The sequence below is a fragment of the Symphalangus syndactylus genome, chromosome 13 (assembly GCF_028878055.3).
Source record: "Symphalangus syndactylus isolate Jambi chromosome 13, NHGRI_mSymSyn1-v2.1_pri, whole genome shotgun sequence".
NCBI lineage: Eukaryota > Metazoa > Chordata > Mammalia > Primates > Hylobatidae > Symphalangus > Symphalangus syndactylus.
This window is the reverse complement of record NC_072435.2, coordinates 39,444,878-39,471,078: the sequence shown is the minus strand read 5'-3', so window position 1 is coordinate 39,471,078 and position 26,201 is coordinate 39,444,878. Positions and strand designations below refer to the sequence as shown.

At 51.2% G+C, this 26,201-nt stretch overlaps 1 protein-coding gene across 4 annotated transcripts in view; it reads left to right on the top strand.

Annotated features, from left to right (window-relative positions):
* Positions 1-26,201, top strand: part of CACNA1A (calcium voltage-gated channel subunit alpha1 A) — a 308,974-nt gene that overhangs the window by 252,770 nt on the left and 30,003 nt on the right. For 3 of the 4 annotated variants that reach the window (XM_055235696.2, XM_055235694.2, XM_063616137.1), the window contains exons 28-34: positions 1,803-2,004; positions 4,044-4,208; positions 4,838-4,948; positions 13,477-13,560; positions 23,441-23,557; positions 23,895-23,960; positions 24,133-24,248. In XM_055235696.2, the coding sequence (XP_055091671.1) occupies positions 1,803-2,004; positions 4,044-4,208; positions 4,838-4,948; positions 13,477-13,560; positions 23,441-23,557; positions 23,895-23,960; positions 24,133-24,248 (861 nt within the window). Of the gene's footprint in view, positions 1-1,802; positions 2,005-4,043; positions 4,209-4,837; positions 4,949-13,476; positions 13,561-17,231; positions 17,238-23,440; positions 23,558-23,894; positions 23,961-24,132; positions 24,249-26,201 lie in introns of all 4 variants that reach the window. The other variant, XM_055235695.2, reaches the window with a different exon arrangement.

Genomic DNA, 26,201 nt, shown 5'->3' with positions numbered 1-26,201 from the left:
TTCAAAAAAACATAGGTGACGCTGAATCATGGACTCAGTCTTTATTTAAAATTTTGAGCCACTTGTGGTGGCTCATACCTGTTATCCCAGCTACTCAGGAGGCTGAGGTGGGAGGATCGCTTGAGCTCAGGAGTTCAAGGCTGCAGTGAGCTGTGATTGTGCCATTGTACTCCAGCCTAGACAACAGAAGGAGACCCCCATCCCTGAAAAAAAAAAAAAAAAAAGAAGAAATTGATATTTGTTCATCATGGACTTTTTGCATTAATTTTGATTTTTAAAAACATTGGAGCAAAAGATTATCTTGATTACCGAGATTTTCAGTACCCCCTTAATTTGCACCCAAAACAAATGCCTCCCTCCCTCACCTCGTCCAAGTCGTGGTCTTTCTCCCAGAGGTCTTGGAAATGCCAGGCTGGAAGCTTGGTAGATTCCAGCATGTGCCCTCAGCATCCTCACCTCCCTCCCTCTCTCAGCAAATATGCCAACCTGAACATGCCCTTCTACCCACTCTCACACACATCCAGTACTCACACGTGGGAATAGTGCTAACCCACAAGGCACCTTTGAGCAAAGTTTTTTTAAACACCCTTTTCTCAACAGGCTTCATTTCCATCTGTCTGAAAATCATCGCAATAGACTTAAATGATTTTGTTCAAACAAGGCACTGGAGGGCCACCTGCCAAAAAATTGTCATCATGAATACACAAATCTATCATGCCTATCATGTGAAGGTATCACTTAGACACAGAGCCTTTGAGCAGTGTACAACCTGCACTACTGTACAGAGCTGCTATGCACTTACCCACTCTCATACATATCCCCCATTGTACCTCCCGAGCACCCAGCACCACCTGTGCTCAAATACCCACTCTACATGCATACACCCACCTCTACTCCCTCCATTGCCACAACCTGTCTTTAAATCCCAACTTGGCCACTTATAAGTGGGTGATCTTCAGCACGTCCCTTTAAATTGCTGAACCTCAATTTCCTCACGTGCAAACTGCAGCCAGTAATAACCTCCCTGGGAGGGTTGCTGAGCAGGTGAGGATGAATCATTGAATATTGTTTCCAGCACACAGCAAGCCCTTCATGCACAGCAGTAGAAATAACTGACATTGGCCAGGCATGGTGGCTCGCACCTGTAATCTCAACAGTTTGGGAGGCCAAGGCAGGTGGATCACCTGAGGTCAGGAGCTCAAGACCAGCCTGGCCAACATGGTGAAACCCCGTCTCTACTAAAAATACAAAAAAAATACAAAAAAATTAGCCGGGCGTGGTGGCGGGCGCCTGTAGTCCCAGCTACTCGGAGAGGCTGAGGCAGGAGAATGGCGTGAACCCGGGAGGCGGAGCTTGCAGTGAGCCGAGATTGCGCCACTGCACTCCAGCCTGGGCGACAGAGCGAGACTCCGTCTCAAAAAAAAAAAAAAAAAAAAAAAAAAAAAAAAATTAGCCAGGCTTGGTGGCGCATGTCTGTAATCCCAGCTACTTGGGAGGCTGAGGCAGGAGAATCATTTGAACCCAGGAGGCGGAGGTTGTAGTGACCTGAGATAGCGCCATTGCACTCCAGCCTGGGCAACGAGAGCGAAACTCCATCTCAAAAAATTAAAATTAAAATTAAGAAATAACTGACATTGTTGTCAGCCTTTCAAAAAACAGTGACTACTTAAATTTCTTTTTCATTTCCCTCTGTTCCTATTCCGCCATCTCACTTCCACCCTCTCTCCACCTTCCTCATCACCCCTTGGGTCCCTGTCTCTCTACTTCCTGCCCCTTCCCTCTCCCTGCCCCATTCCTTGCAGGGTCCTCAAGCACTCAGTGGACGCCACCTTCGAGAACCAGGGCCCCAGCCCCGGCTACCGCATGGAGATGTCCATTTTCTACGTCGTCTACTTTGTGGTGTTCCCCTTCTTCTTTGTCAATATCTTTGTGGCCTTGATCATCATCACCTTCCAGGAGCAAGGGGACAAGATGATGGAGGAATACAGCCTGGAGAAAAATGAGGTGCCACTTCCAATTCCATCTGTCCTTTAAAAACTGGGGACACACACAAACTTTAAAACACACACACAACACCCAGGAACCCGTTTCTAGGGGTACCTGGGGGAGGGAACAGAAGCATCCTCCAAACCGAATCCAGTCTTCAGGGCAGCCCTTCATGGAGTTTCCAGAGGAAACACATCATATAGCGTATGTATCAGTCAGTTTAGACTAGGTTATGCCGCAGTAACAAGCAACCCCAGATTTCATTGCCAAATATCCACAAAAGGACTTATTTTTTGTTCACACTGCATGTCGACATCAGTTGTGGATCTTGCCATCTTTATTCTGGTTCCCAGGCTGGCAGGGCAGCAGAGCAGCCTCCCTCTGAGATGCTCCAGGTGAAAAAGAGAGTATGTCAGACTGAGGTTCAGTTCTTCAGGCTTGGGCTCAAAAATGACACGTCATTTCTGTTCACATTTCATCAGCCAAAGCAAGTCACACATCCATTCTGACGTCAGTGGAGTGGGCAAATACAACCTCCGCTAGTGAAGGGTGGTGAATATTTATGAATGAAAAGCCAAGCCAGGTGTGGTGGCTCACACCTGTAATCCCAACATTTTGGGAAGCTGAGGCAGGAGGATTACTTGAGCTCAGGAGTTTGAGACCAGCCTGGCCAACATAGCAAGACTCCATCTCTACCACAAATCAAAAACATTAGCCAGGCATGATGGTGCACACCGTTAGTCCCAGTAACATGGGAGGCTGAGGTGGGAGGACACTTGAGCTTGGGAGTTCAAGCCTGCAGTGAGCTATCATTATGCCACTGCACTCCAGCCTGGGCAACAGAGCAAGACCCTGTCTCAAAAAAAGAAAAGGAAAGAAAATCCAGTCCCCAGTCTACCAGAGAGTATAGACATGACTCTCTGCCTCTCTGCATCATCCAAGCTAAATACAGGACCTAGAATGTATCCTCTGCTCTCTTGACCCTTAAGACTTAATAACCACTATTCCTCCTTCTCTCTCCCTCGAAGAGAAGGAGAAGCAGCAGCAAAGTACTCAGTAAGAAAGAATGGTCTGGGCGCAGTGGCTCATGCCTGTAATCTTAATACTTTAGGAGGCCAAGGCAGGAGGATTGCTTGAGCCCAGAAGTTCAAGACCAGCCTGAGCAACATAGTGAGACCCCATCTCTATTATTAAAAAAAAAAAAAGTTTTAATTAGCTGGGTGTAGTGGTGCACGCCTGTAGTCCCAGCTACTCAGGAGGCTGAAGCGGGAGGATCACTTGAGCCCAGGAGGTCAAGGCTGCAGTGAGCTGTGATTGCATTGCACTCCAGCCTGGGTGACAAAGCAAGCCCGTGTCAAAGAAAAAAAAAAAAAAAAGGAAGGAGGGAGGGAAAGAAGGAAGGAAGGGAAGGGAAGGAAGAAGGAAAGAAGGAGAGAGAGAAAGGGGAGGGAGGGAAGGAGATAGGAAGGGAGGGAAGAAAAGGAAGGAAGGAGAAAGGGAGGGAAGGGAGGGAGGGAAAGAAGGAAGAAGAGAGAAAGGAAAGGAGAAAGGGGAAAGGGAGGAAGGAATGAAGGAAAGGAAGGAAAAAGGAAAGGGAGGGAGGGAGGAAGGAAGGAGGGAGGGAGGGAAGGAAGAAAAGGAAGGAAGGGAGGAAGGGAGGGAGGGAAAGAAGGATTAGGCTTCAATTTGATTTGGCTCACTTGGTAGCTGTGTCACCTCAGGCAAGTGGTTTAACCTCTCTAAGCCTCTATTTTGGTCATCTGCAAAGTGAGGCCATTGATAGTACCCACTTCCCATGTTTGCATTAGCCATGCAATAATGGAGAAATGTCAGTGTAAGTTTTGGCAAATGGTGACATCTCAAGCAACTGTAGCTATTGGGATAAGAAAGCAATGGTGAGAAGCAAGAGGGAGCCCAAGAATCCTGGCTGGGGGCAAGAGAGGCAGAGACTCAAGCAGAAGCACTTGAGAGCAGCGACGAGTTAGACAGAGGGTGCCCGGTGTGCAGCCCCCTTCCTCCTGCCTCTGCCGCTCTCACCACTGGCCTCTCTCCCGCAGAGGGCCTGCATCGATTTCGCCATCAGCGCCAAGCCGCTGACCCGACACATGCCTCAGAACAAGCAGAGCTTCCAGTACCGCATGTGGCAGTTCGTGGTGTCTCCGCCTTTCGAGTACACGATCATGGCCATGATCGCCCTCAACACCATCGTGCTTATGATGAAGGTAAGCGCCCCACACCAGCCCCCAGCACTGCTTAACCCCCACCTTGTGCCTGCCTCTACCCTGGTAGAATGAAACCATCTGCAGTTTCCCAGGCAGACCACACTCTGGGTCACCTCTGAGATTTTGTTCCTGCTGTTCCCTCTACCTGACACACTGTTCCCACCACTCACCCGGCCAGCTTCTTCTTCCCAGCTGTACCTGCAGACCTCTTCCTCCAGAAAGCCTTCCCTGACCACCCAAGACTGCTTGAGGTGCCCATCTTAGCAGGCATCCTATCTTTATGTCACCTGCCACAAAAATCCGCATCAGGTTGCATGACGGTGTCCCCCACCCACTTGTGAGGACCTCACCCCTGAATTCCTGGAGTCCAACAAGGATCTGGCTAGGACAGAACAAGAAGCTCTCTATAAATGTTTGATTAATGAAATGAGGGGGCTGGGCACGGTGGCTCATGCCTGTAATCCCAGAACTTTGGGAGGCCGAGGCGGGCGGATCAAGAGATCAGGAGATCAAGACCATCCTGGCTAACATGGAGTGTTGTCTGGAGAACAGCCATGAAGCTGCCTCCCCACTTCCCACTTCCCACCCCTGCTCGCTGACCCCTGCTAACTCCTGCTTCTTTCCCCTAGTTCTATGGGGCTTCTGTTGCTTATGAAAACGCCCTGAGGGTGTTCAACATCGTCTTCACCTCTCTCTTCTCTCTGGAATGTGTGCTGAAAGTCATGGCTTTTGGGATTCTGGTAAGTACCACCTTGGGGCTACAGCTATAGGCTTGGGAGAAGGCCAAGGGGGAACAATGGGTCCTGGATGCTGGTCTCCCCACGTGGCCCCAAGACCCCCAAGGGTGGCTTCAGCATCCTGCCAGTGGCCACAGATCCTACTTAGGCATTCTTGTGTTTGCCAAGGAGTCCCAGGGAGACCCAACCTGTGAGTGTTACCATATGGCTGCTTATGTGTCCAATTCCTCAAAATGATGGGAGTCATCATGGCTGGGAGTCATTAGCATCCATTTTAGAGATAAGAGAACTGAAATCAGGCTGGGCGAGGTGGCTCATGGCTGTAATTCCAACGCTTTGGAGGCCAAGGTGGGCGGATCACCTGAGGTCGGGAGTTCGAGACCATCCTGACCAACATGGAGAAACTCTGTCTCTACTAAAAATATAAAATTAGCCGGGTGTAGTGGTGCATGCCTGTAATCCCAGCTACTCGGGAGGCTGAGGCAGGAGAATCGCTTGAATCTGGGAGGCAGAGGTTGCGGTGAGCCGAGATCACGCCAGTGCACTCCAGCCTGGGCAACAAGAGTGAAACTCTGTCTCAAAAAAGAAAGAAAGAAAGAAAGAAAGAAAGAAAGGAAGGAAGGAAGGAAGGAAGGAAGGAAGGAAGGAAGGAAGGAAGGAAGGAAGGGAGAAAGAAAGAAAACTGAAATCAGGCTGAGCACAGTGGCTCATGCCTGTAATCCTAGCACTTCAGGAGGCCAAGGCAGGAGGATCGCTTGAAGCAAGGAGTTCTCAACCAGCCTGGGCAGAAAAGCAAGCCCCTGTCCCTACAAAAAAAAAAAAAAAAAAAAAATTTAAATTAGCCAGGCATGGTAACTCATGCCTGTAGTCCCAGCTACTAGGGAGGCTGAGGTGGAAAGATATTTGGAGCCCAGGAGGTGGAGGTTGCAGTAAACTATGATGATGCCACTGCACCCCAACCTGGGCAACAGCAAGACTCCATGTTTAAAAAAGAAACACAGAGGTCAGGCACGGTGACTCACACCTGTAATCCCAGCACTGTGGGAGGCAGAGGCAGGCAAATCACTTGAGCCTAGGAGTTCGAGACCACTCTGGCCAACATGGCAAAACCCCATCTCTACTAAAACTACAAAAAATTAGCCTGGCATGCTTGTGGGTGCCTGTAATCCCAGCTACTCAGGAGGCTGAGGCAGGAGAATCGCTTGAACCCGGGAAATGGAGGTTGCAGTGAGCTGAGATGACACCACTGCACTCCAGCCTGAGCAACAGAGCGAGTCTCAAAAAAATAATAAGAATAAAAATAAATACGTCTTTATTTTTCACCAGCCACTAACATTTCCTTCCATCTTAAAGGGAGACAACAAACCCTTAGTATTAGTATTATCAACCCTTAATATTATCAACATGACCTGTGTCACTTATAAACATCAGATATTTTCATACTGCATTATAAGGGCTGCAGATACCTTAACATTTAATTTGCACTCATCATTGCTTTAAAATGTTGCTTGTGATTAAACCTACAGCTAGACTTTGTTGCTCAGTGGTTTTTTTGTTTTGTTTTGTTTTGTTTTGTTTGAGACAGTCTCGCTGTCACCCAGGCTGGAGTGCAGTGGCGCAATCTCAGCTCACTGAAAGCTCCACCTCCCGGGTTCACGCTATTCTCCTGCCTCAGCCTCCCGAGTAGCTGGGACTACAGGCGCCTGCCACCACGCCTGGCTAATTGTTTGTATTTTTAGTAGAGATGGGGTTTCACCATGTTGGCCAGGATGGTCTTGATCTCCTGACCTTGTGATCCGCCTGCCTCGGCCTCCCGAAGTGCTGGGATTACAGGCGGGAGCCACCACACCCTGCCTACTCAGTGTGTTAATGGAGAAGTATATTCATTGTTAGATCGCCATTTTTAAAACTTTTTTTTTTTTTTTTTGAGACACAGTCCTGCTCTGTTGCCCAAGCTGGAGTACAGCGGCACAATCTTGGCTCACTGAAACCTCCACCTCCTGGGTTCAAGCAATTCTCCCATCTTAGCCTTCTGAGTAGCTGGGACTACAGATGAGCACCAGCATGCCAGGCTAATTTTTGTATTTTTAGTAGAGACGGGGTTTCACCATGTTGGCCAAGCTGGTCTCAAACTCCTGGCATCAAGCAATCTGCCTGCCTCGGCCTCCCGAAATGCTGGGATTACAGGCATGAGACACTGTGCCTAGCCTTAAAAAATATTTTGATAGCTATTTTATTACAAAAGGTAACCTTGCAGCCCTTGCTATTTTGTTATGCATTTACAAGTCTTTATGCATAAAATAAAATAGCCAGCACTATTCTCACATGGCCAAGGTTCACAGCACACACACAAAAGTACAGTTGGCTGGGCGCAGTGGCTCACACCTGTAATCTCAGCACTTTGGGAAGCAGAGGTGGGTAGATCACGAGGTCAAGAGACCCAGACCACCCTTGCCAACATGGTGAAACCCCATCTCTACTAAAAAATACAAAAATTAGCAGGGTGTGGTGGTGCATGCCTGTAGTCTCAGCTACTTGGTAGGCTGAGGCAGGAGAATCATTTGAATGCAGGAGGCGGAGGTTGCAGTGAGCCGAGATCGCGCCACTGCACTCCAGCCTGGCAACAGAGGGAGACTCTGTCTCAAAAAAACAAAAAAGTATTATAGTTCACACCTGTAAGCCCAGCAGTTTGGGTGGCTAAAGTGGGAGGATCACTTGAAGCCAGGAGTTCAAGACCAGGCTGGACAACATAGCAAGACTCCATCTCTATAAAAAAAAAAAAAAATTAAAGGCTGGACACAGTGGCTCATGCCTGTAATCCCAGCACTTTGGGAGGCCTAAGTGGGTGGATCTGTTGAGGCCAGGAGTTCGAGACCAGCCTGGCCAACATAGTGAAACCCTGTCTCTACTAAAAATACAAAAATTAGCTGGGCATGGTGGCACACGCCTATAATCCCAGCTACTCGGGAGGCTGAGGCATGACAATAGTTTCAACTCGAGAGGTGGAGGGAGCCAGGACTGCACCACTGCACTCCAGCCTGGGCAATGAAGGAAGACTCTGTCTCAAAAAAAAAAAAAAAAATTAAAAATTAAAAATCAGACAGGCATGGTACATACATCGATAGTCCTAGCTACTCAGGAGGCTGAAGTGAGAGGATTGCTCGAATCCAGTTGGTCAGAGTTGCAATGAGCTACAATTGCACCATTACGTTTCAGCCTGAGTGACAGAGTGAGACCCCATCTCTAAAAGAATAAAAATAGGCTGAGCATGATGGCTCATGCCTGTAATCCCAGCACTTTGGGAGGCCGAGGCAGGTGGATTACGAGGTCAAGAGATTGAGACCATCTTGTCTAACATGATGAAACCCCGTCTCTACTAAAAATACAAAAAATAGCCAGGTGTGGTGGTACGCGCCTGTAGTCCCAGCTACTCAGGAGGCTGAGGCAGGAGAATCGCTTGAACCCGGCAGGCAGAGGTTGCAGTGAACCAAGATCGTACCACTGCACTCCAGCCTGGGCAACAGAGTGAGACTTCATCTCAATAAATTAATTAATTAATTAATTAAAATAAAATAAATTTTTTTTTTTAAATTGGGGAGCTGAGTGCGATGGCTCACACCTGTAATCCCAGCACTTTGGGAGCTTGAGGCAGGCAGATCCCTTGAGGTCAGGAGTTCAAGACCAGCCTGGACAACATGGTGAAACCCCATCTCTACTAAAAATATAAAAATTCGCCGGGCATTGTGGCACATGCCTGTAATCCCAGCTACTCAGGAGGCTGAGGCACGAGCATCGCTTGAACCCATGAGGCAGAGGTTGCAGTGAGCCAAGATGGCGCCATTGCACTCCAGCCTGGGTGACAGAGTGAGACTCTGTCTAAAAAAAAAAAAAAAAAAAAAAAAAGATTAAGGTGAAGAAGGCTTATGCTAATGGGCTGGAACTTGAAGTGAAGTGAATTCTTGAAGATCCCCAGTGAATGGCCAAGTTGGGACTTGAACTAGGGCATCTGTTCTCTTGACTACCAGCTTAGTCCATCCCTTTGAAGAGAATGACCTACAGCCTGGGTCTCAGCCAGGGTCTCAGGAAACCAAGTTCCCACCTTGGCTCACAGAGGTGGTTAGGGGCATCAGCTTTAGCACCAGAGTTCTAGGTTCAGATCTTGCCTCATCCTATATAAGCTTTGTCACCTCCCCATCATTAAAAGGGGCCATCTTCCCCCTCCATCTCAGCAGAGCCTTGGTAAACAGCAAATGGACTAATGTGCATCTAGAGGGTTGAGGATGAAGCCTGGCCTGGAGTGGGCACTCAATAAATGCTAGGGGCCAGGCACAGTGGCTGACACCTATAATCTCAGCACTTTGGGAGGCTGAGGCAGGTGGATCGCCTGAGCCCAGGAGTCTGAGACCAACCTGGACAACATAGTGAGATTCTGTCTCTACAAAAAGTACAAAATTAGCCTGGTGTGGTGGCGTGCACCTGCAGTCCCATCTACTCAGGAGGCTGAGGTGAGAGGATGGATTCAGCCCAGGATGTCAAGGCTGCAGTGAGTCGTGATTGAGCCACTGCACCCCACCCTGGGTGACAGAGCAAGACCTTGTATCAAAATAAATAAATAGTCAAATATCAAAATAGTCAAATATCAAAATAAATAGTCAAATATCAAAAAATATCAAAATAAATAAATAATCAAAATAAATAAATAAATAAATAAATGCTATGAAAGGGGTCCTAATAATGGACCTTTTTCCTCCAAAACAGTGGCTTGGCTTTGGTGGAGAGGCTACTTATTAGAAGCACTTGAGGCCAGATGTGGTGGCTCATGCCTATAGTCCCAGCACTTTGGGACTCCTGCCAAGGCAGAAGAATTGCTTGAACCCAGGCGTTTTAGACCAGCCTGAGCAACATAGCAAGACCTCATCTCTACAAAAAATTGAAAAATTAGCCAGCATTGTGGCACATGACTGTTGTCCTAACTACTTAGGCTAAGGCAGGAGGATTACTTGAGCTCAGGAGTTCAAGGTTGCAGTGAACTGTGATCACATCACTGCCCTCCAGCCTGAGCAACAACACAAGACCCAGACTCCAAAAATCAAAAGGGAAGCACTTAGGGAAATTTCTTAAAATTAAGTGATACACTGAGCAAACCCCTAGATGTTCTGATTCATTTGGTTTGATGAGGTGGGGGGGAATCACTGAATCTGTAATTTTTTTTTTTTTTTTTTTTGAGATGGATTCTCACTCTGTCATCCAGGCTGGAGTGCAGTGGTGCAATCTTGGCTCACTGCAACCTCTGCCTCCCGGGTTCAAGCAATTGTCCTGCCTCAGCCTTCCAACTAGTTGGGATTACAGGCGCCCACCATCACGCCCGGCTAATTTTTGTATTTTCAGCAGAGATGGGGATTCACCACGTCAGCCAGGTTGGTCTCCAACTCCTGACCTCAGGTGATCCGCCTGCCTCGGCCTTCCAAAGTGCTGGGATTACAGGCATGAGCCACCATACCCAGCCTGCAGTTATTTTATTCTGAGTTGATCTTCTGCTGGTGAAGTGATTCTTCCACTGGGGATTGAAGCTGCATCTCCCTCACCCTGCCAATCCTGCAAGAGCCAGCACTGAGCTTCCCCTCTGCTTTCTCTTTTTTTTTTTTTTTTTTTTTGAGATGGAGTCTTACTCTGTTGCCCAGCCTGTTCTTGAACTCGTGGCCTCAAGCAGTTCTCCCTCCTTGGCCTCCCAAAGTGCTGGAATTATAGGCATGAGCCACCATGCCTGGTCTCCCCTTTCAGTTTTAAATGAAGCCACAAGTTCCCCGTGTAACATTCGGGAGATAGAGGGGAGCTCTCTAGCCTAGGGGTTGAGGTCTGTGACCAAATGCCTATAAAGTTGTCTTTGTTTGGACTCCCCCAGAAGCAGAGCCTGATACAAGGATTGAGTGCAAGGAATTTATCTGGGATGCAGGGCAGTAAGGGAGACAGGAAGTGACACAGGGACAGAAAGGCAACCAGGAAAGAGTGTATTATTAAGCCAGTTCCTACTGTGAACAAATGGGGCTCAGTTTCAGTGGGGACTTCCAGGAGGCAACAGAGAGCACATACCACAGAGTCATCCCACCTCACGGGGAGGGAGTTGGAGTATTTATCCTCCAGTGCCCATCAGACATAATCAAAGGCCACTCCCAGGGGAGCTAGTAATTCCCTAACACATGTGCAGCCAGAGAGAGACCCTGGGCAAAGTAATGTACCGTAGGTGTGCAGTTGGGATATGGGCAGGGCCCCAGCAACATCTGCCAAAATGCCAAAAGTGCCAGTGGGACCTGAATTCCTATTTATTTATTTATTTATTTATTGACGGAGTCTCGCTCTGTGGCCCAGGCTGGAATGCAGTGGTGTGGTCTCTGCTCACTGCAAGCTCAGCCTCCCGGGTTCACGCCATTCTCCTGCCTCAGCCTCCGGAGTAGCTGCGACTGCAGGCGCCCGCCACCACGCCCAGCTAATTTTTTTGTGTGTGTATTTTTAGTAGAGATGGGGATTCACCATGTTAGCCAGAATGGTCTTGATCTCCTGACCTCGTGATCCACCCGCCTCAGCCTCCCAAAGTGTTGGGATTACAGGTGTGAGCCACCACACCCGGCCCCCTGAATTCCTTTTTTGGGCAGTTGTGAAACACCAACATCCCATCTGTTGAGCACCTACTGTATATTCCATGCTCAGCGACCCACATTCATTGTCTGATTGCTGTGTTACCGCTGCCTTCCAGAGAAGGGCGCAGAGGCCCCAGGCACTTCACCTACGAGGGAAGCACAGCTCTAAAGTCAGGCTCCTTCTCTGTAAGGTAGAGGGGCTACTTCAGGGTCACACTGACCACCCCAACCCCTGACCTGGCGTCTGCTTCTGCGAAGATGCTGAGAAGGCCCTATGTTTTGTGTTTTGAGTCCCACTGACCCCAGAGGGTAGGGCCATCTCTTTGACCCAGACTCTTGGTTCCAAACTGGGGTGCCACCCATCACCATGTCAGTACCCGGTTGAGAGGAGTCAGAGATAGCAGGAGACCTTGTGGGACTTGAGGCCGTGACTGTTCTCCAAACAATGTGGAGTATTTCCATATCTTAACAAAAGAGAGGCCAGGCTATGCTTGTGTTTCCCCTTGAGCCAGCACCCAGCCCAGGAATGTAGCAGTCAGGATAGATCAAGTGAAGCTGCAGTAACAAACAGCCCTCACATCTCAGTGACTTAAATTGATGGGAAGGGTTTTTTACATTCAGCAGGGAAGCTGTTTGGCCTCATAGTTACTCAGGGACCCGGGCTCACAGAGTAGCTGCCATTCGAAATGTTACTGGTCGCCAAGCCCAGGGTTGAGAGGCTAGAGAATCCAACGCTGACCAGAAAGTGACCACGCTGCTTCCACTCACAGCACATCACTGCACCGAGACACACATGGCCCCATCTAAACACAAGCGGACCAGGAAGTGTGTGTGCCTGAAAGGCCCCAAAGCCCCCTGTCCAGTGCCTGTTCTGCACCCTGTTACTGTCCTCCTCCAGATCAGGAAATGGAGGCCCAGAGAGGTTAAGCCACTTGCCCATAGCCACACAGCTCTGGTAGCAGAGCTAGGATTTGAACCCAGAGTCTCCTTTCTTCGCGAGTATGCTGCCAACCTGGTGGGGACCTGAACACAGACTGTGGGCTCTCTGAGGCCTGGGTTCAAATCCTGGCTGTACATCTCTGTGCTGCTAGCCTCGGGCAGATGACTGGCTCGGTTACCTCCTAGAAAATGGGTATAGCCGGGAGTGGTGGCTCACGCTTGTAATCCCAACACTTTGGAAGGCCAAGGTGAGCAGATCACTTGAGGTCAGGAGTTCGAGACCAGCCTGACCAACATGGTTAAACCCCGTCTCTACTAAAAATACAAAAATTAGCTGGGTGTGGTGGCATGCACCTGTGGTCCCAGCTACTTGGGAGGCTGAGGCAGGAGAATCGCTTGAACCCAGGAGGCAGAGGTTACAGTGAGCCGAGATCGCGCCACTGCACTCCAGCCTGGACGACTGAGCGAGACTGCATCTCAAAAATAAATAAATAAATGAAAGAAAGAAAGAAAGAAAGAGAAAAAGAAAGAAAGAGAAAAAGAAAGAGAAAAAGAAAGAAAGAGAAAGAAAATGGGCAATAACCCTTCCCCCCAGGATCTTCATTAGGATCTCAGTGATGTCATTTATAAAGCCCCTGGGGTCTCGGGAGCCCTCAAAAGTGCTGGAGAGACAGGCCACAGCTCTGAAGAGTAGCCCAAGCCCCATGGAGCTGAAGCAGGGTCTGGAGGCCCCCTCTGGAGCCAGGCCAATCATGGGAAGGCCCCCAGAGGTTCCCAGGGAGGGAGTCTCAGCGCAGATGATGTTGAACAGTCTTTACCGCAGCCCTTCAAACAACCACAACTGTCCCGGGCACTCTGCTGATTGGCAGCTGTGCCTCTAACATGCCCCTGGCCAGCCTAGGGGGCCAGGAACCAAGCCCCCTGTTGGCATCTCTGTCTTGTGGGTCCCCATTCTAGAATTATTTCCGCGATGCCTGGAACATCTTCGACTTTGTGACTGTTCTGGGCAGCATCACCGATATCCTCGTGACTGAGTTTGGGGTAAGTCTCCCGCCAGCTTCTCTCTGGGTGACTCTGGGCTGGATGAGGCAGGTGGCAGGGGGCGGGGGAGCGGTCCCAGAGGCAGTGTGTCCCAACAGCCATAGCTGCTTGAGCCAGCACTTGGCCATGACCAGAGAGGGAGAACTGGGGCCCCGGGGACAAGGGCAGCCCCTCAGGAGGGCATCGTGGGGAGATGGGGGTGACCAAAGCTTGGCTGTAGGGCCAGCACTGAGGGGTGGGCTTTCCTGCATCCTGGCCTAGGAATTAATAATGCAGATGAGTACATCGAGGGAACTGAGACACTCAAAAGCTCCTAAAGCTGAACTGGCTCCCAAACACCACCCTATGTCAGGAGCCCAGAAAGAATGAGTTTCAAGTCAATTCTGTTTGAACCAACCCTCTCCTGGTTCGTGGGCAGGAGAGAGCGACAGCCCTCAGGCCAGTGTGGGGACACCACTCCCAGGGCCATAGAGGGGTCCCCAGGGTGTCTTCCCTCCTCTAGCCCTAGGCCTGGGAGACTGTCAACCGAGGGGGTCTCTGGACCTCTCTGTGGTGGCCCCGCAGGCCACATTGCCCTTCTTCTTTTCTGGAAGACTCAGGGCCCCAGAGTTCCTGTCCCAGACCCTCTCCTTGGCCATCTGCCAGTGAGCCCAGGCTCGGGGTCCCTTAGGAGATTGGGGGGAGGGTAGAAGATCCTTGCAGGGGGAAGCAATGGTCAAAGGGCGTCAAAGCCAAGGGTCAAGGGTGATATCAATGTCGTCTTAATAACAATAAAAATAACAATAGCTCACAAGAATCGCAGCCTTGCTGTGTGCCAGGGAACTGTGCCAAGTAGTTTACGTGGATTGGCTCAGGGTAGAGGTCTCGGTCTCGGCTTGTAAGAGAATTCCCTCGGAGGGTTCAACTGAAGGCACCCAAATGCGGAGATCACTGGTGGAGGGGAAGGGAAGGGTACCCACAAGGGTGACAAGGTGCCCAGCGACCAGGCACCATGGGGAGCCGTTACCTGCCCAGGTGCTGAAGTGGGGAGGGAACCTGAGCAGGAGGCCAGGAGAAGCCACCAAGTGGGAGCTGTCCTGTCAATGTGTAGAGACAGAGACCAGGGCCAAAGCAGGCAGAGAGCAATGGGGGAGAAACACCCCAACCTTTCTCTCCCCTCATCCCTTATCTCCTGCCAGAGCCTCCCATTGCCCAAGGTAAACCGGAAGCAAGCTGAATATGATGCTCAGAGCAGGCAGAGAAGTCAGGAGAATAGATCTGGGTGTGGTTGGGCCTGAGGAAGAGGGTGTTGCCTCATTTCACAGATGGGAAAACTGACCCTCAGCCGGGCATGGTGGCTCACGCCTGTAATCCCAGCACTTTGGGAGGCCGAAGCCAGCGGATCACCTGAGGCCAGGAGTTCAAGACCAGCCTGGCCAACATGGTGAAACCCCGTCTCTACTGATAATACAAAAAAATTAGCCAGGTGTGGTGGTGCATGCCTGTAATCCCAGCTATTCGGGAGGCTGAGGCAGGAGAATTGCTTGGACCCGGAAGGCGGAGGTTGCAGTGAGCCAAGATCACACCATTGCACTCCAGCCTGGGTGACAAGAGCAAAAACTCCATCTCAAAAAAAAAAAGAAAGAAAAGAAAAGAAAACTGATCTTCAAAGCCTGGGGAAGTGAGAGACACTCCCAAGGTCACAAAGCCAGGCCTGGGTGACTCCTGAGAGTACACTGACAGCTCCTGGGGTGTCTCAGTCAGATCCCCCTACAGAAAAGGATCCGTTTGCCTGCTCTTCCATCCTAGAAGGCCAGGAGGGGCTGGGGAACTACGTAAAAGAGGGGGCCATTCTTTGATGTGTCCCACGGCACCTGCACCCAAGTGATACACACTTATTTGCCTTCAGCTTCAGTGAGCCAGAATTTTCCCCTTCCCCTCACCCTATCCCTGAAACCTTCCTCTAGAGGGTTCTTGCCCACATGGGGGCTCTCTCCACTGGGGTGCCCCCACCTGGCCATTCTCCCCTGTCCTGAGTTTCTAGAGAGGGCTGGAGCTCCAGCTGGCAATCAAAATATCCTGCTATCCAGCTACACACAAGACAGCCTTGAACCAATGTCCCTTTGGGTCAAGAGGTTGGAGGGATGGTCCAGCTCCCCAGAAGGGCAGGTGGGGTGGAGGAAGTTAGTTGAAACCTTCAGTCACCAGTAAGAGAGCTGTAGGGACAGGCTCCAACAGCCTGTTCTCCTGGCTGACAGGAAGACGGGGCATGGGGTGTTCATGGGACATCAGGACTGTTGCAGTAGCCAAACAGTCCCCAGCTCTCCCTACCAGCTGTTTGATCTTGGACAACTTGTGCTATCTCTTCTCATGTAGAGTGGGGCTAACCATTGCATCCAACCTCAGACACTTGCAAGATTCACAGTGATGCATGCACTCAAAAGACATTCATTCATTGAGCACCTAATGTGTGCCAGGTGTGATTATAGGTACTGGAGACAGAGCGAGAAGGAGGGATGCCAAACAAAACAGACCAAGAATACAGAATGTCTGCTCCCATAGAACTGACATTCTAAGGAGAGAGACGGGAACTTTTTACAAGTAAAAGCATCAACAGGCCAGGCGTGGTGGCTCACGCCTGTAATCTCAGCACTTTGGGAGACCAAGGCAGGTGGATCACTTGAGGTCAGGAGTTCGAGACCAGCATGGCCAACATGGTGAAACCCTGTCTCTACTAAAAATACAAAAATTAGCCGGGCATGGTGGCAGGTGCCTGTAATCCCAGCTACTCAGGAGGCTGAGGCAGGAGAATCACTTGATTCTCAGGAGGCGAGAGGTTGTAGTGAGCCAAGATTGTGCCACTGCACTCCAGCCTGGGTGACAGAGTGAAACTCTGTCTCAAAAAGAAAAGAAAAGAGGGAAGAAAAAGAAAGAAAGAAACGTGAAGTGCTTGGCACAGAACCTGCCAGGAAACCAGGAGTTTGAGAATGGTGGTTGTTATTATTATTGCTATTGTTATTATTATTGTGAACGGGTGTGTAGCTTTGTTAGCCAGCCCTGAGTTACAATCAATTTGAGGGAAAGATAGTGGGTGGGTGTTTGGGTCCTTCTGGGACAATTAACTCCCAACCTGGAGTAGGGAGAGGCATGTCCTGGCAGGCAAGGAGGTCTCAGTTGCCCCTTTCTGCCTCCCAGGTAAGCCCACTAGTTCTGAGGCCAGGGCTTGGCCAGGCTGAGACAGAAAATGCCAGATGCTTGGGAGGGCAGGTCCCTGGGGTTTAGGGGGCAGAGGGCATGCGGCAGTACTAACCAATGCTGCCTCAGCTGCTGCCCCCAAGTGGCCGGGGTGACGTGGGTTTGCCCTGTGTGCAATGGATAATGACTGTGTTTCTTGTCTTGTCTCTTTTCATGCCTGCTCTTAAAACTGTATATTGGCGCAACGCCGTCTGAAAAACTCATCCAATCAAAATGCACTATGAAATTCATTTGTTCATCCATGACATGGTCTGTGTGTTCATACACCAATGACTTATCTCCCAACCCACCGCCACCACCACCCCCACTCCCCGCCCGGGAACCGAAACCCATTGGTTTTTTGGCACTGGTTACAAATCAACCTAAAAAATGCTGAACACGCCTCCCCAACTGCCCCCGCCCGCCCGCTCCCCCTCATCTTCAACATCTGCATCTAGAATCCGGTTGGTCTTACTTCTTTCTGAAGTCTAAATGCCTTACATTAACTGTGAACGCATCTCCTCGCATCGGCATTGCATGCCACACCCTGCCTCTCCAACGTGGGATGCCTGACGCTCTCCTCAACCCTCCGCTCCCCTCTGTCTGTCTGTCCTCCCGCCCCCAGCCCCTGTGCCTCCCATTTCCTGCAGACTCTGTCTCTCTGTTTTTATCGGGTTCTGAATGGGGGTTTTCTGTTTGGGGTGGTTTGCGTCTTTTGCAGAGAAAGGGATGGGTTTTCCCAGCGCAGCACCTCTCTCTTGCCCCATCCCTCACACACATCCCCTGCACTCAGAAACAATGGAGGCAAATCCACTCCCAGCCACCTCTCACCACTCCTGTCCCCCATTCAGCTCCATGGACCCCAGGCCCCAGGAAAGCTGCCAACTGTCTCCTCACCCCTCCAGCTCTCTCCATCCTGCTGTCCCCAGTCCTCCATCTCAAGCCCACGAGATCTTTGACCTTGACCAGCAGAGACTTGACTCTCCAAGTCTGATAAAGGAGACCTGAAGGCCAGGCCGTGTGCCGGCAAAGACGCTCAGGCAGAGGAACTCAGAAGTGTCAGACTCGGATCTGGTAGCTTCATGTGGGGCCGGCCCACTCAGGCCCTCGCCTGGAGCCTTGAACTGCACGTGCACACACAGTCACACAGTCACTGCGCACACACAGTCACTGCACACAGTCACTATGCACACACAGTCACTGCACAGACACTGCACACAGTCACTGTGCACACACAGTCACTGCACAGACACTGCACACAGTCACTGTGCACACACAGTCACTGCACACAGTCACTATGCACACACAGTCACTGCACAGACACTGCACACAGTCACTGTGCACACACAGTCACTGCACAGACACTGCACACAGTCACTATGCACACACAGTCACTGCACACAGACACTGCACACACAGTCACCCCACACAGACACTGCACACACAGTCACTGCACACACAGTCACCACACACAGTCACTACGCAGTCACTATGCACACACACAGTCACTGCCCACACAGACACTGCACACACAGTCACTGTGCACACACAGTCACCACACACAGACACTGTACACACAGTCACTGTGCACACACACTGCACACACAGTCACTATGCACACACACTGCCCACACAGTCACTGCACAGACACTGCACACACAGTCACTGCACAGACACTGCACACACAGTCACTGCACACACACACAGTCACTGCACACACACACAGTCACTGCACACACAGTCACTATGCACACATACACTGCATGCACTGTCACTATGCAAACACAGTCACTGCACAGACACTGCACACACAGTCACTATGCACACACACAGTCACTGCACACAGTCACTGCACACAGAGCCACTATGCATCCACACACTGCACACACAGTCTATGCACTCACATACTGAACACACAGTCCATGCACACACACAGTCACCGTGCACACAGTCACTGCACACACAGTCCATGCACACACACAGTCACCGCACACAGACACTGCACACACAGTCCATGCACACACACAGTCACCGCACACAGACACTGCACACACAGTCCATGCACACATACAGTCACTGTGCAGTCTATGCACACACAGTCACTATGCATCCATACACTGCACACACAGTCACTGCAGGTACAGATACTGCGCATAGTCATGACCTCTTCTTTTTCTCGCTCATTCTCTAATTCTCTCTCGCGCGCTCTTTTTTTTTTTTTTTTTTTAGACAGATTCTTGCTCTTGTCACCCAGGCTGGCGTGCAGTGGCACAATCTCAGCTAACTGCAACCTCCACCTCCCAGTTTCAAGCGATTATCGTGCCTCAGCCTCCTGAGTAGCTGGGATTACAGGCATGTGCCACCACGCCAGGCCACTTTTTGTATTTTTAGTAGAGACGGGGTTTCACCATGTTGGCCAGGCTGGTCTTGAACTCCTGACCTCAAGTGATGCACCCGCCTCAGCCTCCCAAAGTGTTGGGATTACAGGTGTGAGCTGCTACACCTGGCCTCTAATCCTCATTCACTGTTCCTCTCTGTCTCTCACATACAGTCATGCACACATGCACACACACACTGGCCCTCTCTGCTACATCTACCCACCCTGTACCCCCATTCCAGTACATACTGCACACATCTCTCTCCCTCCCCCACTTCTCAGCCCCTTGCACACCCCTCGTTCTGTTAAATCTCAACTGCCTCTGCCCCTCCCCTACCCACCAATGAGGCCCTTAGAGGGATGCCCCAATGGCATCTTTGCCCTGGGATCATCCCTTCCCTGCTGGCAATACACATGCATTCACCCACCATTTAATGAGCCCCTATTTGGTGCCACAGATGGAATTATGGGCAGAAGCATACAGCATTACTGTCCCCTCTTGCCACATACAGTCAGGTGGGGGAGGCAGGCATTGGTCAAATAACCCCTTGACTCCACTTAAAATTATGCCTGCACTATGAGCTGAAGGATGAGCAGCATTAACAAGGCAGAGAGAGATGCACAGAGCATTCCAGGCCCAGGACAGCACATGCAAAGGCCCTGTGGTGGGACGGAGCCTGTGAGGGGTCAGGATCTGCTAGTGAGGGAATGTGGCTGATGCAAAGACAGCAGAGAAAGGCTGGCCTGGAGACAGCCGAAGAAGGCAGAAGGGGACAGGACTCGGGGCTGGGGAGGGCGGGGCTATATTGTGGAATTTGGGCTTTCTCCTAAGCACCAGGAAAGGCCTGGGAGGATAGGAAGCAGGGGAGGCATGACTGGTTGTGTGACTAGACAAGCTCACTCTGGTTGCACGGCAGGGAACAGCTTGACAGGAGGCTGGGCTGGAGGTGGGCACCAGGAATCGCAGCAAGAGATGACAGTGGGGGAGAGAGAACAGTGGGAAGGTTGTCCCTCTCGGACGTATCTCTGCAGGACCCAGGGAAAGATCAGGTCTGAACTGAGGAGTGCCTGGGAGCAGGCGGGTCTGGCTTAAAACTGGGAGATAGGCTGGGCACAGTGACTCAAGCCTCTAATCCCAGCACTTTGGGAGGCCGAGGCAGGAGGATCACCTGAGGTCAGGAGTTCAAGACCAGCCTGACCAACATGGTGAAACCCCATCTCTACTAAAAAATACAAAAATTAGCCAGGCGTGGTGGCAGGCGCCTGTAATCCCAGATCCTTGGGAGGCTGAGACAGGAGAATCACTTAAACCTGGGAGGTGGAGGTTGCAGTGAGCCGAGGTCGTGCCATTGCACTCCAGCCTGGGCAACAGAGTGAGACTCTCTTAAAAAAAAAAATACTGGGCAATAGAGGTGAGCGGGTGCAAGGAAAGGACCAGGTTGGGGGAAGAGAATAGGTGTGGGCATAGCAAGTTTGAGGTGCCTTTAGGACATCCTGAAATAAGTCAGATAGGCAGGTGTTGTGGGGGCTGGAGCTTGGAGCTGAGGTCTACAAGTAGTAGGACTTTTCTGGAGCCCTTAGGTGGGTGGTCTCCATATCCTTCTGAGCGCTTGAGGAACACCTGAGCACAGCACTGGAAAAGAAAAGACCACAAGGATGCTGTCCTCATGCCTTCCAGGGGCTGTGTCCCACCCCCATCGCATTCTAGCCAGGAAGTTCAGGGGAGGTGTTGAGGAGAGGAAGCTGCACCTCCCAAGCCATGGATTGAAATGCAGAAGGCAGGAAGAGGGAACTTGTCAGAAGTTCTGGGGGCAGTGGAAAGAATTGGTACTGATGCAGGAAGAGATGGAGGGTGGATGAGGGCAGGCTAGTACCCTTCCCCCACTGCCCCGAACCCTTCCCGTCTCCACCCCTACCTCCCTCATGTGTCTCCTCCCCCACTTGGCTCCAAGAAGGGAAGCATGTTTTCTGCACGCATCTCCCTGCCAGATCCCTGGCTTTTTTGCATGGTTGCAAGCTTCCCCTGCTCTTCCCCAGACCCCCCTCCTGAGGCTGCTTCCAGGGTCCGCCTGCCTTCGCATGCCTGGCCGAGTCCACATGTTATGATCCGCCCCATGAAAGGGATGGCTTGTACTCTGGGGTTGAACGGGAGGGGGCTGGGGATACCTGAGCCATCGGCCCCATCCCCAGGTGGAGCTGGGTGGCCAGGCAGGGATGGGGGTCAGGGCAGCAGGGCACAGAGAGTGACTCTGTTAGCCAAGCTGGGTTTGGGGCTTGTTCGAGGCACTGGAGACATTCTCACAGCAATTGAGCCCAGTGTGGTCAGGGTAGGATCCCCCAGCCCCCTTCCCCATCCTAGAGGCCTAAGGACGCACTGATGTGTCCCAGAGAGCATCCTAGACATTGCCATCAAACCCAGAGGCCTCAGAAATTCCTTGAACTCCAGTCCTTGCCTCTCAGCTCCCAGGCCAAAGCTAGCACAAGACACAGATCTGGCAGCCAGAAAGCCCTCTGGAAGCCACCAAGTAGGATGCCCATATAATTCATCACCCAAACTAGGACACTTTTGAAACGGGAGGGAGGCTGTGACTGTATGGTCACCCTGTGCCATGGGGGGTGAAGGTTAGACCAAGTTAAATCTTGCTACGTGGCCTGTAGCAAATCCTACAAATCCCATAGAACAAGTCTGATTAAGCCCCTTCCCTTAGTGTGGAGAGACCCTCTACTCCTCCTGCCTTCACCCTGCTGGGTACTGGCCAGTGAAGGAGGGTTTCCATGTCTGCCTGAGGCTGGGGTCTCAAACTCAAATGCCTCTGGAGGCCAGGCAGACACCAGTCAACCAGGAAAGCAAGTGCCATTTCTAGAACCTGAGGACCCTGGAAAACTGGAGAGCATGTGGCCTGCTTCCAGGGAGCAATCGCAGCAGGCCTGGGGTTTCCAGAAAGCCAGATTGGTGGGCAAAATCTCTTGATTTTTAAACAATGGCAATAATTTTTAATTAAAAACAAGGACAAATGAAAAAACACTGCTCGGGCCCAACAAAACAGTTTTATTAGCTAGATTTGGCCCACTCGTGACTTCGAGACTCCCACTCCCCCCACCAAGGTCCCTTGAAGCCCCATGATGGCCACTTAACACCAGCAGTCCATGTCCACCATCTCCAGCTGGTCTCCTCCCTGACTCTCCAACTCTCTGGCCCCCTGGTTCTTCTAGCTTGGGTGGGAGGAGACAGAAGCAGTGACTAGACAGGGGGTTTTTGAGCAGAGGCAGTGGCCACCCAGGGAGGTCCTGGGGGCAGGGATGGCCCCACCTCCCAGCCCCCAGTACCCGCCCCTTGGTGGGCCCGGGCTGATTTCTGAGCTCACCCACCCATGGGAGCTGAGTGCTTCCTGCTTCCTGCAGGCCTGGTCCCGTGCTACTCCACCCAGCCCCAGAAGCTGAGAAGCCATCCCTGAGAGGGGGGAAAAGGGCCCCAAATGCATCTTCTCCGACTCAGCGGGCAGCGAGGACTCACCCTGCAGCCGAACAGTCCCAGCTCCCTCCCGTCCTCCCCATTCCCGCTCGCCAAGGGGGTAAGAAAAGATGCTCTTCCGCTTCTCCCAATTGGCTCGAGCCGCTGCTCCTCTTGGCCGTGGGGTGAGGTCAGGGCGGGCAGGAGCGGGTGGGCAGCTCGGCAGGGCAGGGCAGGGCAGGGTGCCCAGTGAGTCCCGTGACAGATGCATTTCTGGCCCGGAGCGTAACATGCCCTCGGAACCCGCACATGTCCACCAGGCCTGAGCGTGCTGGCGACCTCCACCCCCACCCCCGCCCTGGTGTTTGTGCATCGTACACGTGTGATAGATTCTGCAACTTGACCGGCTTGTGTCCTTTCGTCTCAGTGCATTTGGTTGTTGGGAGAAACAAAAACCATCTCGATTTTTTTCCTGATTGGATGATTCGGATATATTTTCTTTTTCTTGTTCTTTTGTTATTTCTTCCCCATCCCCGTCCCTTTTTCCTCCTTTCTTTTTCTTTCCTTTTCCCCATTGCGGGTGGGGCTGGCAGGGAGGGCTTATGCTTTTGAGTTGATGCCTTTTCCTCCCTCCCACCCTCTCTCTCCCAACATTATTCCTTTTTCGAGTTTTTCCTCCGCATCATTGCATTAATAGTGCTTTCTCTCTCCCTCCTTATTTGGGGTCTGGCTTGCTTTTTTCCTGTTGGTTGGCTTCATGTAGGGGCCTCTGTGAGTGGTGACAGCTCTGAGCCCTTTGGGGTGGGTGGATGGTCACCCCTCTTCCTCCATCTCCCCAGAATAACTTCATCAACCTGAGCTTTCTCCGCCTCTTCCGAGCTGCCCGGCTCATCAAACTTCTCCGTCAGGGTTACACCATCCGCATTCTTCTCTGGACCTTTGTGCAGTCCTTCAAGGTGAGTCCTCGTCCCTGCTGCTGTCCCAGGGCTGAGAAGACAGGTGACCCCCATGCTCTGGCTGAATGTGGAAGTCAGATTGGAAGTGCCTCTGTGATGTAGTCGTGCAGAGAATCTGTTATCTCCAGGGCTCTTGTCAAACTTCCTGCCCCTGGTGTGTCTTCAGAGCTGTAAGGGCCTCATCCTAGAGCCCTCAGAGATGCCCACCAGCCCCGGCAGGACTCTGGCATGGCGTGTGGCCACCCAACCCAGTGGGGCAGAGCACTGGGACAAGGGAGGAAGACAGTGCGGCTGAGGGACCCCCAGCACTCTTCTTCATTGTCTTTTTTCCCACCAGGCCCTGCCTTATGTCTGTCTGCTGATCGCCATGCTCTTCTTCATCTATGCCATCATTGGGATGCAGGTGAGTGCCGTGCCCCTAAGGTTCCCAGAGCCTCCCAAAGAGGGCAGCCACCCTTAGAAAGGGGCGGGTCAGAGGAGCCTGGTCCACAGAAGCAGCCATGGAGGTTGAACTGGGTTTCCCAGAAGCCACTGGAGGAATGGCAGCCCCTGGTCATCACCCTCCAATTCTGCAGGTTTTTGGTAACATTGGCATCGACGTGGAGGACGAGGACAGTGATGAAGATGAGTTCCAAATCACTGAGCACAATAACTTCCGGACCTTCTTCCAGGCCCTCATGCTTCTCTTCCGGTGAGAAGGGGGCCTGCTCTGATAATTCTGTTTCCGTGGGGTGGGGTGCCTGCCTTCATCCTTCTGTTCCCATAGAAGATGTACCCTCCTCTTCCAATGGAAGATATGCCCTCCTCCTTCTCTTCTGGCAGGGGCACGCCCTCACCCTTCTTTTCCGGTAGGGGGCGTGCCCTCCTCCTTCTTTTCTGGTGTGGGGGTGGCCGGATGTGCTCTTATCCTTCTTTTCCCATGAGGCTGGAAATGGGTGTCTGGGGGCCCAGGAAGCCTAGCAAGGCAGAAGCAGAGGGCCCTGGGACATAGTCATGAAGGTCATTTTCCAGGCATTATCTCTGAATCTTCCTGCCCACCCTGTGAGGAAGGGATTCTTGGCAGCCCTATCTGACAAATGAGAAAACAGGCTTACAGACTGTGAGGCTTGATTCTTTGGTTCGTCATCTTGGCTGCACACAAAAGTTCCTTCACTCGTTCAGTGTCGCGGTTTTTTTTGGTTTTTTTTTTTTTTTGAGACAGAATCTCGCTCTGTCGCCCAGGCTGGAGTGCAGTGGCGCGATCTTGGCTCACTGCAAACTCCACCTCCCGGGTTCACGCCATTCTCCTGCCTCAGCCTCCCAAGTAGCTGGGACTACAGGCGCCCACCACCATGCCCAGATAATTTTTTTGTGTTTTTAGTAGAGACGGGGTTTCACCATGTTAGCCAGGATGGTCTTGATCTCCTGACCTCATGATCCACCCGCCTCGGCCTCCCAAAGTGCTGGGATTACAGGCGTGAGCCACCGTGCCCGGCCCTTTTTTTTTAGATGGAGTCTCACTCTGTTGCCCAGGCTGGAGTGCAGTGTCGCGATCTCGGCTCACTGCAAGCTCCGCTAGTGGAGGTTTATTGAGTACCTACAGCATGCCAGGCACTGCTGGAAAAGGAGGATGCACCAGGAAATAAAGAAAAGAGACATTTTACGCACTTTGGAAGCTAACATCCCCATGGGGAAGACGAATAATCAGGAAACAAATTATAGAGGATGCTGGAAAAAGATAAAATTCAAGAATAAAGGGGAATAGGACCAGGTGCAGTGACTCCTGCCTGTAATCCTAGCATTTTGGGAGGCCGAGGTGGGAGGATCACTTTAGCCCAGGAGTTTGAGACCAGCCTGGGCAACATAGTGAGACCCCGTCTGTACAAAAAAATTGTTTTTATTTAACTGGGCATAGTGCCACACACCTGTAGTCCCAGTTACTTGGGAGGCTGAGGTGGGAGGATTGCTTGAGCCCAGGAGTTCCACGCTACAGTAAGCTATGATTGTGCCACTGCACTCCAGCCTGGGCAACAGAGCAAGACTCTGTCTCTAAAAAGAAAAATACATTTTTAATTTTTAAAAAAAGTTATAGAGGCAGATAGTGGTGACAGTTGCATAATAATATGAGTTTATTTAATGCTACTGAATTGTACACTTCAAAATGGTTAAGTTGATAAACTTCATGCTGTGTGTATTTTGCCACAGTAAAAAATAATAAATAATAATAATGTTTTTAATCTAACAACAAAAAAAGAATAGAAGGCCGGCAGGTTATGCCTCTCTGAAAGTGTGACATTTGAGAGAAATTGGCAAGGGACAGAGTCAGTGGGTATATGGGGAAGGGCAGTCCAAGCCGAGGGGACTGCCTGTGTAAAGGCCCTGAGGCAAGAGTATGGCTGGCAGGTTTGAGGACTGTGAGGAGCCCAGCATACCTAGAACAGAGTGATCTAGGGAGAATATAGTATGAGATGACTGTCACCTGCATAGAGGGGAGCTTTGTTTTTTTTTCTCTGAGACAGAGTTTCGGTCTTGTTACCCAGGCTGGAGTGCAGTGGTGCGATCTCGGCTCACCACAACCTCTGCCTCCCGGGTTCAAGCGATTTTCCTGCCTCAGCCTCCCGAGTAGCTGAGATTATAGGTGCCCGTCACCACGTCCAGCTAATTT